The following is an 18,887-nucleotide window of genomic DNA, read 5'->3' as shown; positions in this document are numbered from 1 at the left end:
TCTGCAAAAGCCCCATAATTTGATTTCTCAAATAAAAGTGAAGAAAAATCATTTAAAGAGAGTAATAATAAAGTGATCACAAGGAAAGAGAAATGGTGAATGTATTCTTTTTATAGCATTGCCTAAAATAACCGAGTGTGGTTCTTTTCAAGTGGGTGGCGAGAAGTGGTTACAAATTTTACAAAACTGGCGAAAAGTGGTAAAAAGTGGCGACGAAATGGTTATTTTTGCATTATTAATAAAAATCAGTTTTTTAAGTAGTTCAGCGTTATGTTCTAGGATTATTGTTTTCACGTATCTAGAGCCAATACATCTAAGTAACTTTGTGTCAAATTTGACTTATCTTGTAACAAGGATTCAAAAGTTATGATTAAATGAATTTAATTTTTTCCTAAACATGGCGATAGCCGGTTATTCCACCCTAAGTTTGTTAGAATTTGAACAAGGAATTTAGGAAATAAAAAATATCGAAATTTTTAGCCCTATTTTTAAAATATAATATTTTTCATGCAGAAGATATCAATTATTAGCTACTTATTTTAAATTTGATGCACTGGTGAATATTTCCCAAATTATCTGGATATTCTTTGAATACGAAGCCGCTATCTATTTTAGAATTTTACAAAGATTCTGTTCTCCAGAAATCCTTATATTAAAAACGACCACTTGGGGTAAAAAGTAACAAAAGCTATGGAGCAAAAAGTAACAAAAACCGAAACAATTTCTGATGTTCCACGGTGAAAAAAAACGTCAATGGTATGTGTTGCCTCTTGTTGTTTGCATTCGTCAAACGATTTGCAGTCTTTTGTGTGTTTTTTGCAAAATAGTTTAAAATGCGCTTTTCTCGCTCAGATATAGAAAACTGTGTTTTACAAAGGTGTAGAAGAATAAATTTCCTATGAAAATATGTAATCTCGGTATTTTACTTAAATTTACGGAATCCCGTAATAAAGCGAACCAAACTGTGATAGTATCTTATGCCTGATACTATTTACCCCAGCATTTTTGAGAATGATCACAAAATTACCTTTTAGAAAACAGCTCAATAAATATATTTTCACAGAGCTGTAGAGCGGTAAATTTCCTATAAAACTGTGCTAATTAGAAATTTTGGAGGTGCTCGGGTAGTTTCTAAAAAAATAAAATATCCGTTTTGTGACTTTTTGCCTCAGTCTCCCCTATATAAATTCCATAAGTGTAGACTCCACCCTACTGTATCTGAAGTGTACTTTTATTAATTAAAACAAGCAAATAAAAAAATCGACTATACTTTAGTGCATAATTTTGCTAAATCATTTTATAAAAAAATTGCAAACAAATTTGTCAATGGATATATTAATTTTTATATTTTTCACTTTAAAACTTTAAAGGTTAAAGACAATAGTGTCCAGGAAGATTAGAAGCTAATACACTTCAAATGAGATATGGAGCTGAGTTGTCGCAAGTTTTGAATAATGACATATGTAATTAGACCATGACATAATCGAGGAAATTTAGCAAAGTGTCCATAAAATTACACATCTTAAAATAGGTTACTTAATACCCTGGATACACTATTTTATAGGAAACCCAGGCATAACTTTATTACAGTTGAATGTAGGCAAATGGATATTATTAATGTAATCAGAGGTATGACTCTACCCTAAGGATCTATTAATGACTTTCATAAAGGGGTAAAATATTTTGAAAATGAAGCACATGCATCTGCAATATTGAGCCCACTGTGAAAGCATTTTCCTAACCAATAGCACCATTTACCGGAAAATAAATCTCTATGGAAGTTGGATTTCATTCATAAATTGAATGTTGGATCAATAAAAATTTTCAGTGTTCCGGGATGGTTTTCTAAAGTGACAAATATGAGCAAAAAAGTGGAATTTTCAAAAGAAACAGCTAAAGTTCATCATTTAAAACCTCTCTGTAATCCTCATTTGGTCTCCCGTTTAAAATGCTACAGCCTCAATGAGTCTTTCTCGAAGGAATTCACCAAAAGACAGAGGAATATCTTTTCATTGCCCCAGAAGGATCTCACTCATCTTAAATCCATCAAAAGCACAAGGTCTAAATTGTCTGTAAAGTATGAAAAGAGTAAGTAGACGGATAGGAAAATAATCTATGAAAAAAATCTCCTTTGAAAAATTCAACTTTCTTTCAAGCAGAAAAATCCTATACAGCCCTAAGGATTCAGCGTGAGAAATTTCGACTGAGAATTCTTGAATTGATAACAAGGGGAAAATCCCATGAGATAAAAGGTGGCTTTCCTTCGACAAAGGATGAAGAATTTTTTCGGTTCTATCACTACATTCAGCATGGCATAGATACCATTCACATTGCAGCACTGGACAAAAAAGTTTTATCGCGAATCCTCTGTCTAATCCCAAAACGTCTAGCTAAATATGTTGATATTCTTGATGGGATAATTGAGGAGATGAAAAATGAATATTTTATGGCCATGAAGAAATCTGTGATTAACTACGTACTTCATGATTCCTTGCCTGATTCATTGACTGAAGAAAAATCCAATTGGGCATCCAAATCCTCCAGAATCCAGACCAATTGTGAGCATCATTTTGCTGAAAATCGTGCAAAACTCATGAAATCCCTATTTACCGTGAATCCATGCATGTCCCAAATATTAGAGCTCTGGCACACAAACTTTCAGAAGCTTTCCTTTGTCGACTTAGACAAATTGATGGCACACGACAAACCCTATGATTTACTCGAGTTTACGGTAAGTTAAGTAGTTTTTTTTTTAAATCATCTACACAATCTGAAAGAAAATCCTCTATAGCCTTTCAACAAGAGCATTGTTTATTAAAATCAAAATAAGTTAAAAATAATTCTTTAAAGTTTGTGCAAGAAAGTGGGAAAACTTCGTGAGAGATTTACAAAACTTTCGTTCCAAGATTTTCCAGGAGGGACTTATAAAATGCAAATTGGAAAGATTAAGTATACAATGAAGTTATGAAAGAATTTCTGAATTAATTCTAGGCGACAGTTTTGCGACAAATTGATGAAACTAAGAATATTCTCAAGAATGATTGGTACAATCTAATCAAAGGGATCATCGTAAGAGGTGTTAAGAAGAATATAGTTCCCAAGTTCGATAAAAAGCGTCTAACTAGAAAATTCTTCAATGCTACAGCCACAATAATGGAGCAAAATCTTCAAGATGTCTGTGTCAATAGCCTCAACATTTATTGCCACTATATTTGTGACCTAAATGTAAGAGAAATATCTTTTTTTTAAAGAACATTCTATTCCATAACTTTGATTTTCAGGTTTCTAACAAGAGGTTCAATTTGACCATCTTGCTAGAGGAAGAAGATACTCTGGTCTTCAATCCTAGTTTTTTCAAGATCGAAGCTGAAATTCTGAGAGTTATTGACTACATTATAAAGACAGTAAAGGCATTCCCAAGGATTGAAAGCCTCTTCGATCTTCCGGATTTCTCATCAAACCCCTGTCTTCAACCAATTATTTCTGAGGCTGCTTTAGATGACTGTCGCAGTAAGATTCTCAGAGTGTTGGAGGATCAGCGGATAGGTCCAGAATTGCGAATGCAGGATTTTGACGAGTACATCACATTGATGAATGGACTGGCCTCAGAGCAGATTGAACAATTTATTGGACGAAAGCCAAAATTTGAGGAATACTGCGAGCAAATTCTACATTTCAAAGAAATCGAAGGCTCCATTACCCGAAACATAAGTGGTGTCATAATTCTGGGACTTTATGAATTCCATCGGGAGGGACTCATTGAAACCCTCGAAAGATTGGCCAGATTCATGCAGAATGAACTTATCACAAATCTCACAGCACAGCAGCAAACAGAGATTTCGAATTTTGCCAAAGAGTACGAAAGTATTTCGATTAAAGCCAGAAAAATTCCCAAAGATACACGAGAATTGATGGAACTGAAAAAATATGTCCAAGAAACAGAAGAGAATAAAATTCCAGAGATGGAACAGAAACTCAGGCAGAATATGAAGGAACTTCTTTGGCTTTTTGATCATACAATTTTTACACCGCTTGAAATCAAGCAAAACAGCTTGACATTCCAATGGTATCTCAAGATGCCTAGTGTCTTCAAAGAACATAAGCAAATAATTACTGAGAAGACTTTGGAGTATCAAGAGAGCCTTCGACGGAGAATTGAGACTTTCAGAAGAGATTTAGAGGTCTACTGGGAACAGGTTCAAGACTATGAGAATTGGGGGGATATTAAACATCTGGCTAAGTACAAGAGAAAGGCAACTCTTCTGGACAATAAGTAATTACAAAAAGAAGTTATAGAAAATCTAGTAGAAAAAAATCATAAATTGCACTTTTGTATTGCAGATTGATAAATGCTCAAGAAAAGATTAATCAGATCAACGAAGAGGAAAGATCGTACATGTGGGAAGAATCTGAGTTTCCACTGAGAAATGCTACATACGAGAAATTGGTACCGCATAAGAACTTGTTCGATGCTGGTCAAGACTTTATGGACAAGTACGAGGTTTGGATGCATACACAAGTAGGAACATTTGAACCATCTGATATAGATAGCGATGTGGCTGTAATCTACAAGACTATCATTATGCTAGAAAAACTATTTGTAGATAGTCCTAACACCCAGAAATTGACCCTTGATGTAAGTCTTTTGATGTCCTTAGGGGGAAGTAGGATACCTTTGAATTAGGGCAGCTTTGAAAATGGGCTTTTTCCTCCTATTCTTAAATGGAAGAAGGTCCAGAAAAAAGCTCAATTTCAAAGCTGTCCTGATTCAAAAGTGACCCCTTTCCCCCTACTTTGAATGTTTCCAATTGTTTTTTTTTCTATTCCTAGATCAAAGATGTTGTAGATGAGTTCAAGACTCACATGCCCATTGTGAGAACACTGGGAAATTCTGGCATGAAAGAGAGGCATTGGGAACAAGTATCGGAAATTATAGGATTTCCCATTAAGATCTCCCCTGATTTAACTCTCGAGAGAATTATAGAATATGGCCTAGATGACTACATCTCCAAGTTCCAAGTGATCTCCGAAAGTGCAACGAAGGAGAATAACTTAGAGAAGGCAATGACGAAAATGGTAGATGAATGGACAGATATGGCATTCACAATCAATCCATACAGAGATTCAGGAACTTTCATTCTCCTAGCCATTGATGACATTCAAATTCTACTAGACGATCACATTATAAAAACTCAAACCATGAAGAATTCTCCCTACATTAAACCCTTCGCCAAGGAAATCTTGTAAGTCTGAAGCAAGTTTGAACTGATTTAACCTTCAAGGGCATAGCTAGAATTTTAGTAAGAGGGGGGCTAAATTTAAAATATCAATTGGTTTTTCAGAATATAATACTTTTGCAGAATTATACTACAAATAAACGTTTTTTTGAACACAAATAACCAACAAAGAACACAAAGAATCAACTTTGAACTTGAGCTTTTTTAAAAAAGTCAATAAAATCCATTATTTAGAACTTAAAATATTTAGATAGGGGGAAGTGGGGCACCTTTGAAAGCGGAGCACCTTTGAAGTTGGAATTTTTCTAGTCATATAATTTAGGTGCACAAATATATTGAAAAGCTAAATTACATTATGATATGGCTTAATTCCACTTAAACATATAGGAGAAAAATCCCAATTTCAAAGGTGCCCCACTTTTAAATGTGCCTCACTTCCCCCTATTTTGGAAAAAAAAGTCACTTATAGGAACTGTTCTTTGAGGGGATTCTATTTCTTGTACCATTTCTGGACTGATTTTGATGACTTTGACAGATTTAGACAAGGTCTCAAAAACGTTCTCATGAATCTGGATCGGGGTGTTAAGGAGTGTTACTTGGGACTTTATACGCAGTTTATCATCTTCATTTTCACTCAAATCATTCTTATTCTATTTTAAAATAAATAAAAATGTAGACACAGTTTTGGTGGTCTATTTCGGCCACCTTCATTCTTAAAGTTTCTTGCCTTCCCAGAATTTTTCCAGTGTCTTTTTCACATTATCTCGTTTGTCGAAACGACATTTTTGTTATTTTTTGCATTGTATAATCTCTGGAGTACGCAAAAACTAAAATTCATCGACATTCGAGGAACAAAGTGGCCGGAATTGCAATCCAGCCCGAATTTGGCACACTTATCCTAATTTTCATTCGAAACTTCTTTTCGAAGTTTTCTAACAAAACAAATTGCGAAAGTTCCGACAAAGAAAAACTGTTCTATAAGTTAAACCTTGACAGATTTCGTAAGTCGGTTAAGAAGATAAAAAATGCTTTTCAATGAATAAAATGCCGGGAAATCTGCCAAAAAATGAATGGAAAATCGTCTGCTCAAAATGAAACTGTCCTAAGTGCATTTAATTTGTATAAGCATTTGTTGCTAATAACGCATCATGAAACGGCGTTTGCTACGATTGTAGATACAAAGAAAATGCAGTTAGAACAGTTTCATTTTGAGGAGACGAAATGTCCTTCACGAGTCTCAAAAGCCTTGTTTTTTGAAAACTTTTGTTCAAAAATGCACTAAAAACTTCAATCGGTTTTGCATTATTTTGGGTAGATCTGGAAAAATTCTCTAAAAGCTCTTCTACGTCGAAATTACAACGTTCTTTGAAAAAAGTTGATCAAGGGCTTCCTCAAAGCTCACCTAAAAATCTATTCAATGTCTTTAAAATTAGATTTTGCAACGTTTCTTTCACAAAAATTTCTCCATAATTCGAATCGAAATGGAATCAATTGATCCATTTCAACTAATCCAAAATGGATGATTTTGGTTTTTTTTGGAAAACTCGTAAAATTCAACAAAAGACTTTTTAAAAGTTAATAAAAGGTGCTTTTTCGGGTGAAAGTACCCTTAAGATGAGCGAAATATTAGTGTTCTTGTTAAGGGGACGTGGGACTACTTTGAACTATGAGACTACACCGATATACGATTTCTTCACATATTTCTAAAGTAAACTGTACTTAACGGTTTTGTAATTTAGGTCTACGAAACATATGTGTAACTAAATTAAATATAAGGCTCAGATTCCTTTTAGAAATATTCGAAAAAGTCGTATATCAACGTAGCCCAACCAGGGCGGAGCATTCTCATACATTTTACGTACAAGTGATTTTTTTAATTTTAGTAGTATAAAACCAAATGCAATCATTTTAAAACGTTTACCAAATGAAAGATTATCTAATGTAATGTTATTGGCGCAAAATTTATAATGATTGCACGAGGATAACAGTTCCTAAAACCTATATGAAAAAGACGTAAAATTCGCAATTTTTTGAATATTTCTGACAAATTTTCTATTTCTAACACCAGTAACATTTTAAATTCAATAAAAAAATATTCTCTGTACATGTGCCTACCATTTTGTGTTATATTTATTTTTGTGGGATCTAAGACTTAAAAATTATAAAGAATTTAAGAAACATATACCATTTTTGAATTAAAATGCTCCATCCGTTAGTTAATCATCCTAAAGCCCAACTGCTCAATATAGCCCCACATCCCCCACATCGCTCTATTATTTTCTTTAAATTGGTCGAATATCGTGTGGGGGCAAAGATCCTCCATGATCCCCTTTTTTACATCCTAGTCAGCCTTCTTAACTAACAAAAATATCCTTTTGCAGGGCCTGGGAAACCACTCTGGTTCTTCTTCAAGATATTCTCGATAGTTGGCTCAAAGTCCAGAGCAATTGGATGTACCTAGAACCCATATTTTCCAGTCCGGACATCCAACAACACATGCCAGAAGAAGGCAGACGATTCAGTGCTGTTGACAAGATTTGGAAGGATCTCATGAAACAGGTTGCTATTGATACTAAAGTAATGGCCGTTGTAGAAATTGAGAAAATGTCAGACAGGCTCAAAAAGGCTTTCAATCTCCTAGAAGTCATTCAGAAAGGACTCAACGCTGTAAGAACTTTATTAATTTTCAATTTTAAAATCTGTAACAATTCCCGTTCATTTGCAGTACCTCGAAAAGAAGAGGCTTCACTTTCCACGATTTTTCTTCCTCTCCAATGAAGAATTGCTGGAGATTCTGTCAGAGACAAAAGATCCAACTATGGTTCAGAATCACTTGAAGAAATGCTTCGAAGGCATAGCATCATTAACATTCACCGAAGAGCTTGATGTCACCACAATGAATTCTCAACATGGGGAAGCTATTGATTTGATCGAGGTGATAGCAACAGCTAAATCTCGGGGACAGGTTGAGAAGTGGCTCACAGAATTGGAAGAAGTTATGAAGAAAACTGTTCTGAAATCGCTGCAGGGTGCATACAGTGATTACAAGAAATGCAACAGAGATTCTTGGATTCTAAAGTGGCCAGAGCAGGCAGTGATGAATGTTTCAAAGATCTTCTGGACACACACTGTGGAAAAAAATCTGGGAAAGGATCTAATGACTTTGGTGGAAAAATGGGTGGATAGCATTGAAAAAATGTCTCAGTCTTTAAAAGAAGTGCCTGCAGAACGTCATAGATTTACTTTAATTTCCATGATCATCTCATACATTCACAGCAGAGACATAATATCCAATCTGCAGAAAGAGAAAATTTCCAGTGCTAAAGATTTTGAATGGATATCTCAAATGAGGTATTACTGGACACAAGATTTGTGTCTCAAGACACTAGATACAACCCTACATTATGGACATGAATATTTGGGAAACACCATGAGACTCGTAATTACTCCACAAACTGACCGATGCTGGAGATCAACTTTTGTAGCTCTCCAATACAATTTTGGATGCAGTTTCGAAGGTCCAACGTCCATGGGAAAAACAGAGACTGTCAAGGATCTAGCAAGAGCTGTAGGGAAACAATGTATTATCTTCAATTGCTCCAGAAACCTTGATTTTGTAACCTTTGGCAAGTTTTTCAAAGGACTTGCCTCATGTGGTTCATGGTGCTGCTTCAAGAACTTCAACAGTGTCGCAATGAAGATAATCTCCGTGGTATCTCAACAAATCCTAACTTTGCAGCGTAGTATTTCTGCTAAATCTTCAACGGTAACTTTTGAAGGGACCCAACTTAATCTCAATCCCACTTGTGCAATATTTGCAACTCTTATTCGACCCCAAAGGACATCTACTGATCTACCTGATTCCATGAAAGTCCTTTTCAGACCTATTTCGTTCACTAATCCTCATAGTCGAATGATAATTGAAGTGGAATTATACGCTTTTGGATTCCGGGAGGGCAAATCTCTCTCCACAAAAATCATAAAGCTCTTTGAATTGTCGAAGGAATTGTTAACAAAGGTTTCGCACTATGACTTTGGCTTGAGAACCATCAAGACAATCCTAAATGTGGTAAAAGATAAGAAAAAATCTCTTGGAGACTTCAATGAAGACAAATTAATCCTAGACACTATCAGATTGGTATGCATTCCAAAATTTAGAGATGTGGATTTGCAGATTTTTGAAGAAATTCTTGGTGATCTGTTCCCTGGACAAGAAGCAACATCTACTCTCTTAGAATCCGAAGAAAAGATGAAAGACATCTTGGAGAAGGTCTTTGAGAAAAATAACAAAGTTTTTACTGAGCATTCCTTGGAGAAAAGTCTCCAGATTTTAAGAATGTTAGATGTGGTTCCCGGAATAGTTATAACTGGGGGACCATTTGGAGGGAAAACCACAAAATATCGGATGTTAGCTGAAGCTTTAAGAACATCTGAAAATGATGAGATTATCAACGACAAATTGGAATATGTAGTGATCAATCCCAAAGCTATAACCTTTGATAAATTCTATGGGACATTCGATGTGCAGACTTTTGAATGGTCAGATGGAATTTTCTCTCATTACTATCGAAAATTCACAGGATCTCGATCAAACAACATGAAATGGATAGTATTTGATGGACCCATAGACACCTCTTGGATGGACAATCTGAACACTGTGCTAGACGACAACAGGAAACTCTGCCTAGTTTCTGGGGAGATTATTCATTTCAAACCATCAGTTCGATTCATCTTCGAGACTGAAGACCTCAAAGCAGCTTCTCCAGCTACAATCTCTCGCTGTGGGATTGTCTACCTAGAACCTGAGCATCTTGGATGGAAACCTCTGTTGACGGCATGGGAAAACACTCTTCCAGAGACCCTCAATTTAAATCAGAAAAATGATATACGTGATCTCTTCATGAGATTCTGTCCCCTACTTCTTTGGTTTATCCGTCAACCTGGTATTCATGAGATGATTCACACCCAGGATGCCAATATTCTCGTCTCTGTAACAAATCTTTTTGATTGCTTCCTAAAAGATTACGCAGATAAGAAACATGTCGATAGTCTCTCAGAATTTGATATTAGAGCTCAAATGGAAGGGATTTTCTTCTTTTCATGTGTCTGGGCAATTGGAGGATCACTGGATACATCAAGTCGTGAGAAGTTTTCAATTCTCTTTCGTGGACTGCTTGAGAAAAAATTCCCACCAGATCTATATGAAACTTTTGGTATTCCAGATGATTTGAAAGTAGGAGACTTGGCTAGAGCCTACATCTTTCCCATTCCCAAGGCAGAGAGTGTCTTTGACTACAGGTATATAAAGGAGGGCAAGGGTAAGTGGAAGCTCTGGTCGGATGAAATAGCTCAAGCTCCTCCAATTCCTCGAGATATGCCAGTCAATCAAATAATCATTAGCACGGCAGAAACCATTAGGATTTGGGCACTTTTGGATCTTCTGACGAGTCACTCCAAACAAATTCTCTTAGTTGGACATACAGGAACGGGCAAGAGTGTTTATACGTTGGAATTTCTAAATAAGAAACTCAATGGAAATCTCTTCAAGCACCAATTTCTTTGCTTTTCTGACCTCACCACAGCCAGTCAAACCCAGGAGATTATCATGTCAAAACTGGACAAGCGAAGAAAGGGAGTCTTTGGACCCCCACTTGGTAAGAAATGCATCATCTTTATTGATGACCTGTCCATGCCAATTAAAGAAAAATGTGGTGCTCAGCCGCCTATTGAACTGTTACGAATGTGGATGGATCATCGGATGTGGTATGATCAGACAGAAAATGTACCAATAAAACTTATTGATATTCAACTCCTTTGCGCAATGGGATCAAGAGGAGTAGGAAATATAATCACACCCAGATTTACGAGGCACTTCAACACCATTGCAATTGATAATTTTGTTGATGACACCCTAAAGGCTATTTTTAGCAAGATTGTCCTGTGGCACTTGGATACTAGAGGATTCTCTAAAGAATTTGATCCCTGTATCGAAGAAATTGTCCTGTCTACCCTGGAGATATACAATAAAGTAAAAGTACGACTTTTACCAACTCCCAAGAGACCACACTACATTTTCAATCTCAGAGACTTCGCGAGGGTCGTGCAGGGAGTGCTACTGTCAGTCCCAGAAGCCATTGAAGACCTCAGTGGTATGAGGAGACTTTGGGTTCATGAAGTTCTCAGAATCTACGGTGATCGTCTCGTAGACATTGAAGATAGAAAGTGGTTATTCGACAGTTTATGCGAAGTTACTGAAACGTGCTTGAAGACAACAGCTGCGGAACTTCTTCAGAGATTCAGTGAATTTGGTGATACGGTAAGTAAAAGGCCAAGATTCAATACTTGAGTTCAATATTTGAGGCGTATTTTTTTTCTACTTCTCATTTTTAAAATAAATGTCTGTCTAAAGTACTTCACTAGAACGTTTTGTCGCAGCACTCCCTAATTAATGTGAAATGTGTATCTGGTAATTCTTATATGAAGAAAAATTAAAATAATTTTTGATTTTCAAAAGTTTGTTTCATATTTAACCCTTTAAGGACGATTGGGTCACCCGTGACCCAAAAATGAAATTTTTCCTACGGCTTTCTAAAGCTGTATTTTGCTCTAAGAAGTAAGAAAAAATGATTTTTTCTGATCCTCGATTTATGACCTTCTCGTCCTTAAAGGGTTAAACCAAGAAAAACTAGAAAAAAAAACTTGAAATCACGTGTTTCAAAATTTTTTATGTTTGCTCAAGTGCATGCAAATTTACTCGACAGTCTTTGGCTTTCGTCTCTGTATTTTTGAAAATACTATCATTTTTATTACACATAAGTTTTCAAAAATCGTTTTTAATAAAAACAACGAAACCAAGAGGCTTCATAAATGTTTAAGGGTTGATCCTGGTTTCAGATTGCAAAAATGTGTTTTTCTTGATTTTTTTATTGTACTACTCAAAGTTAAAATCAATTAATGAATCTTTTATAGAGTTTTGATTTACATTTAAAAAATATATATCAAATTTTTTGAGAGTAAATATAAGCAGAAATTATGGTATTTGATTCTTACGATGATGAAGAAAAAAACTTGACAGATCGAGTTATTCTGATAAAATTAAAATTAAATTAAATTTCTTCAAAGACGAAGCCTGAGAACTTCTTTACTTTCTTTACTTTCTTTTTCTTTTATTTTTCTATACTTTTTTTTCTTTTTTTCGTACTTAAATTTAATTTGTTAACTTCTTCTTTTTTTAATTTTTTTCTCATTTGGTTCCTTTTTTAATTTTTTTTCACAATTGTAAAAGGGATGATCCTAGTTTTGTGAATAAAATATATATTATTATTATTATTAAAATTAAAATTTGTATAACTTTTATTTAATTAAAACGCAATTGTTAAATTAACGATACGTTTTTTTACTTAAATCGTTTAATAAATATTTCTTTGAATGGTTTTGAAAGAAAATCGATCAGCCAAGAAACTGTTTCTTAAGGTATCTACACTGGAAGTAATTTATGTCAAAAATTGTTTTATTTTAAGAAATTGACGGTATTTCCTCTAGGAAGAAATGTACAAAAAATCTCTTAAGAGAACAGCTTTCTATGAAAATTGTTCCTTATAAACCCTAAACATTTCTTTCATTAAAAAATGCGTTTTTGAAGGAAAGTGCCTGCAGTGCTGTAAAGAAACGTAAAAATTCTGTCAAAAATGCGATTTTTGAGGAAAATTGCTCCCAATAATGGGTAGAGGCCTTTTACATTTATAAGAAGTCTTTAACCACAGAGGCAAATTCGAAAAAGTTTTGTTTTGCATATATTTTACAAAGGCGCCCTCGAATTCATAAACTTATAATTTTATTAATTTTTATTGATATATTGCTCTGAAACTTGAAAAATAGTATATTATTTTTAAAGATCAATACATGAATAACAAATAATTAGTACGTTTTTCTTAATATGTCACAAAAAGGTGGCAATATTTTACCGAGTTTTGATTTTGCAGAAGAACAATGGACAATTTTAGCAAATTTTGAAACAGAGATTGGCCTTCTCGGGGGGAGGGGGACAGAGGCAGGTTAGGGGGGGCAATATACTTTTGCCCCTCCCCGTTGTTACGCCCCTGGTCAGAATCTGTGGCTTAAATTGCCGGGACCATATCACTCCCCATAGAAATGTATTTATTGGCTGTGACCTTACTTCACACTTATACTTAAGAGCTGTGCTCTTTCTATTTAATTTGTTAATTTGGGTGTCCTCAGTATCTATCGAGTCTTCTGGGTTAGGGGGTGCTCGGCCAGGGTTCAAGGACTCATAGTGCCTAAGTTCAGGAGTGACTGTCTTTACCGGTCATTATTTGTAAAGGGCGTAGTTAACTTTAACTCCGTTCCAAGTGATCTTCGTCGGTCTGCAGATAGCATCCGACGCTTTTTTCAGGCTGAATCTTAAGGAAGCACTTATTAGATTTTTTTTCCTTATTTAATTTTCATTTACCTTTTCTTATACTATTGTAAATCCTTCTTTTGTTTTTCTTTTTTTTTTTTGTTGCTATATTTTTACTTGTTTTTCTTTTTCTCTTTATCACAATTGTAAGAGGGATGAACCCTATTCTTGTGATCGAAGAATATTACTACTTATTACTACTGAAAGAAATACCGGAAAAGTTCCTTTTATTAATTCATAAAAATTTCCGTTTTCACAGCTTCATGAGAACGACATGAGAAAGTTAATCTATTGCGATTTTACCAATCCCAAAGCTGACACCAAAAACTACATTGAAGTTCAGGATATTGATGAGTTGACCAATGTTGTAGAAGCCTATCAAGTGGAATTCAACAACATGTCAAAGAAACCCATGGATCTAATTCTCTTCCGTTTTGCTATTGAGCATCTCTCGAGAATCTGTCGGATTCTAAAGCAACCACGGAGTCATGCCCTCCTTATCGGAGTGGATGGTTCAGGTAGACAGAGTCTCTCGCGCTTGGCATCTCACATAATGGATTATGAACTTTTTCAAGTGGAAATCACGAAAAAATACGATAAAGACGAATGGAGGCTTGATATTAAAAATATTCTCAAACGAATCTCTACAAATGAATTACATGGGGTGTTTCTCGTAACAGACAAACAGATAAAGGAAGAATCTTTCCTAGAAGAGATCAATAATCTTTTAATCTGTGGCGAAGTACCCAATATCTTCTCGACTGATGATAAGGAGGAGCTCATTGAAAGGATGCGCCAAATAGACAGTCAGAAAGAAAAGAGTCTTCAGACAGATGGAACTCCTGTAGCTCTCTTTAACTACTTCGTCCGTGTGGTCAGAGAACAACTTCATATTGTTCTCTGTATGTCTCCCGAAGGACCAACCCTACGCACTAGGATCCGAAAATTTCCATCCGTGGTCAATTGCTGTACAGTCAATTGGTTTCAGGAGTGGCCAGAAGATGCCTTGGTATCTGTAGCTTCAAGATATCTTACATCAATTATTCAAGATGTTGCTATTCGTACCAACTACATTGATACCTTCATCTTCTTCCACAACAGCACAAAATCGGTATCTCAAGAAATGTTTCTGCGTCTTCAACGTCGTAATTATATTACCCCAATTATTTACATAGAACTCATTCAGAACTTCAAGACAATGCTACAGAATAAAAGGACTCGACTGACTGATAAGCGCAATAAGTACCTTGCAGGAATTGAGCAATTAACAAATGCAGCAGAACAAATAAAGATTATTCAGGATCAACTTGAAGTGCTAGAACCAAAGCTCAAAACAACTTCGGATATTGTAGCTGAGCAGGCAGTTAAGGTACAGGCGGAATTTGAGAGATTGGTTATTCAGAAGGAACATATTAAACGAGATGAAGCAATCACGGCAGAGAAAGCAAATGCTGTAGCTAAGATCAAGGAAGAATGCAGTACTAGACTTGGAGAAGTACTTCCGGATGTTGAATCAGCTATTGATTCATTAACTACTCTTACACCTGCGGATATCCTTATCGTTAAATCCATGAAAAATCCTCCAGCTGCAATTAAGATTGTCCTAGAAGGGATTTGTATTCTTCGTGACATTAAACCTGATAAAGTTCCCGGACAGAATGATGATTATTGGTCCCCATCAAAGCGTCTCTTGGCTGATCCTTCTTTCCTAGACAGTCTTATCCAATTTGATAAGAACAGCGTAACTCCGCGAATTATGGAAGTTTTTCAGCAGAGACCTGTTTTGACCTTTGACATGGAAAAAGTAAAGTCAGTTTCTATGACCTGCGAAATCCTCTTTAAGTGGGTCCTTGCTGTAGCTAACTACGGGAGAGTTCTTGAGAGCCTTGAACCCCGGAAGCAAGCTCTTATTGAAGCAGAAGCCATATACAATGTAAATATATTACTATGATATGGCATTAATTAAACGAACAGTAAAAAGTCAAATTTGGGCAGCAAAAAGTTCGAAATGATCAGTAAAAAATAAAAAAGAACAGTAAAAAGTTTAAAAAAATCAGTAAAAAATTATAAAAGCGGTCAGCAGAAAAATAAAACATGATCAGTGAAAAGTAAAAAGTGGTCAGTAAAAAATAAAACATGATCTGTAAAAAGTAAAAGATGATCAGTAGAAAACAAAAAGTGGTCAGTAAAAAATAAAAAGTGGTCAGTAAAAAATTAAAAATGAGCTTGCTGACCACTTTTAACTTTTTACTGATCATTTATATTTCTCTTTATTTTTTACTAACCACATTTTAGTTTTTACTGAGCATTTTTATGATTTTTGATTTTAATTTTTATTTCTCACTGCTCATATTTTAATTTTTTACTGACCACATTTCATAATTTACTAACCATTTTTAATTTTTTGCTGACCACTTTTTTTAATTTTTTACTGATCAGATTTTATATTAGCCGTACTCACTATGGCGTTGTTATCTCGTAATCTCCGTAATCTGTTATCTTGTTATAATTTTTCATTTATAAAATACATTACGAGAACATAACGAGATAACGAGATAACGATATTACAAGATAACAGCGCCATAGTGAGTACGGCTATTGTACTGATCACATTTCATTTTTTACAGACCACTCTTAATTTTTTACTGACCATATTTAATTTTTTACTGTTCAATTTTAATTTTTTACTGACCAATTTTTATTTTTTACTGCTCGTTTATAATTTTTTACTGACCAATTTTTATTTTTTACTGACCACTTAATTTTTTGCTGACCACATTTCATTTTTTACTGACCACTCTTAATTTTTTACTGACCAATTTTTATTTTTTACTGACCACTTTTAATTTTTTGCTGACCACTTAATTTTTTGCTGACCACATTTCATTTTTTACTGACCACTCTTAATTTTTTACTGACCAATTTTTATATTTTACTGACCACTCTTAATTTTTTACTGACCAATTTTTATTTTTTTCTGACCACTTTTAATTTTTTGCTGACCACTTTTAATTTTTTGCTGACCACATTTCATTTTTTACTGACCACTCTTAATTTTTTACTGACCAATTTTTATATTTTACTGACCTGTTTTAATTTTTTACTGACCACTTTTAAGTTTTTACTGATCACATATAATTTTTTACTGTTCACTTTTAATTTTTTACTGACCAATTTTTATTTTTTACTGCTCCTTTTTAATTTTTTGCTGACCACTTTTTATTTTTTCAATGATCAATACGAATATTTCTACTGATCGTTTTTAATTTTTTAATGCTTTTTTAAATTTTTTTTTTGTTCCTCATTTTTAATTATTTGCTGATCAACTCGATATTTTTACTGCTCATTTTTAATTTTTTACTGACGATATTTTCTTTTTACTGGCCATTTTTAATTTTTTGCTGATTAATTTCCAATTTTTTACTGATCAACTCGAATATATCTACTCTACTGATCAATTCGAAGTTTTTACTGACCAAATTTAACTTTTTACTGACCAAATTTTACTTTCTACTGATTATTTCGAATTATTTGCTGATCAAATTTAATTTTTTGCTGACCACTTTTGACTTTTTACTGACCATTTGTTTTTTGCCCTATACTATTCTTTTTAGTTTTTTTTGTGATAATGTTTAAGACATTTTTTTTATCTTCCAGACCGCTATAGATTCCCTCAACATTAAATTGGAACAGTTATCATCGGCAGAAGTGAGTCTAGCTGATCTACAATCTCACCATGATGCTAAACAGGAGGAATTTCGTCTACTTCAAAACGAATTTGAGGCATCTACGAAAAAACTACAGCGTGCCAATGAATTAATCAACACTCTCGAAAGTGAGAAAGATGGATGGAAGGATATAGCAGATAGACTAGAGGCTTCTTTCGATAAGGTTACGGGAGATATAATAATTTCTTCTGGAATAGTTTCCTACATGGGTGCCTTTCCTGTTGAATTTCGACAAAAACTCTTGAAGATGTGGCTCGAAAAAATTAATGCACTGGACATTGTACATTCTGTTCCCTTCCAAGTAGACAATACCCTCGAGGATCCTGTCCAAATAAGACAGTGGAACATCTGTGGACTTCCCTCTGAGACTCATCCAATCGAAAATGCCGTAATTATTAAGTAAGTTTAGAATATTTTGTAAATTTTTGAGGAAACTCAAAGTAGGGGACACTGGGGCAAAAAGTCACAAATCGAAAAATTCAAAATTCAATATCTTCCAAGGTAAAAAAGATAGCGGCTCAAATTTTTTTCTATAGATAACCTCCATAGACCTTCTTCAATGTCGTAAGTTTTTTAGAATTCAAACAAGGAATTTAGAAAATAAAAAAATATTGAAATTTTTAGCCCTATTAGGTGAGATTCTTAACAATTTCACCTACTATAATCCTGACAAAATCTTATGTCCTCCGATCGGCCCCAAAACTTTGCCAGAATGTGTTTGGCCACTTCCTGATCACGAATACATGGATGGCTAAAAACCGTTCCCGTCCGTCCGTCCGTCGTCGTTGCGATTTTCGGCAAAGGTTATATATCGGGTGAAAATTGCAACTTGGTGCATTGACCCCTAACCCCCCCCCCCCCACCCCACCTTCCGCCATTTTGAATACCCCCATTTTTTGTTTTCTCAATAGCTCCGCCCCTATGGCATCGATCGGGCTCAAATTTTAATATGTTATAGCGGGGTCTTAGGGATTTCGATCAATACCAAACGTAAGGTCCCTCGACCCCCCTGACCCGAGCAATAAGGGTCCAAAAAAAATTTCTTAAAATGGCCATAACTCCGGTTCTAATTGTCATAATTTAAAAAGTGAGGGCGTTTCAAAAAGCTCTCGTGAAATGCCACTTTACTTTCTAACATCTCAAATTCATAAAACCACCGCTAGGGGCGCTATTTTTAAAAAGAAGATTTTTCAATTTTCTAAGTTAAATAACTCAAAAATTCCATTGTGTATCGGGCTGAAATTTTAGTATGTTATAGCCACTGATTATACCTATTGAACAAAAAAATACCTAAGTTGATCCATAACCCCTGATCCGAGCTATAAAGGGTCAAAGTTCGAATATTGACCGGCCTCCATCTCCGGTTCTAATTAACATTTTCAGCTAAATTTTGGGTTTTTGGTTTCGTCTCGATGAGCACTTTCAGATGGAAGTTCAAAAGTCACCACAGGTGGCGCTGCGATAGCGTCAAAATTCATCAAAATTCAAACTAATTTTTCTCAA

General features: G+C 34.7%; 1 protein-coding gene across 1 annotated transcript in view; it reads left to right on the top strand.

Annotated features, from left to right (window-relative positions):
- Nucleotides 1-2,413: 2,413 nt before the first annotated feature.
- Nucleotides 2,414-18,887, top strand: part of LOC129806728 (dynein axonemal heavy chain 7) — a 23,538-nt gene continuing 7,064 nt past the window's right edge. The window contains exons 1-9 of the mRNA XM_055855500.1: nucleotides 2,414-2,731; nucleotides 2,992-3,225; nucleotides 3,282-4,273; nucleotides 4,342-4,636; nucleotides 4,831-5,243; nucleotides 7,619-7,904; nucleotides 7,963-11,553; nucleotides 13,916-15,589; nucleotides 17,314-17,783. Coding sequence (XP_055711475.1) covers nucleotides 2,429-2,731; nucleotides 2,992-3,225; nucleotides 3,282-4,273; nucleotides 4,342-4,636; nucleotides 4,831-5,243; nucleotides 7,619-7,904; nucleotides 7,963-11,553; nucleotides 13,916-15,589; nucleotides 17,314-17,783 — 8,258 coding nt within the window. The 5' untranslated portion in view covers nucleotides 2,414-2,428. The remainder of the gene's footprint in view (nucleotides 2,732-2,991; nucleotides 3,226-3,281; nucleotides 4,274-4,341; nucleotides 4,637-4,830; nucleotides 5,244-7,618; nucleotides 7,905-7,962; nucleotides 11,554-13,915; nucleotides 15,590-17,313; nucleotides 17,784-18,887) is intronic.

The sequence above is a fragment of the Phlebotomus papatasi genome, chromosome 3 (genome assembly GCF_024763615.1).
Source record: "Phlebotomus papatasi isolate M1 chromosome 3, Ppap_2.1, whole genome shotgun sequence".
In the NCBI taxonomy this organism is placed as follows: Eukaryota; Metazoa; Arthropoda; class Insecta; order Diptera; family Psychodidae; genus Phlebotomus; species Phlebotomus papatasi.
The sequence above is the reverse complement of the archived record's forward strand: the minus strand, read 5'-3'. Positions and strand labels throughout refer to the sequence as shown.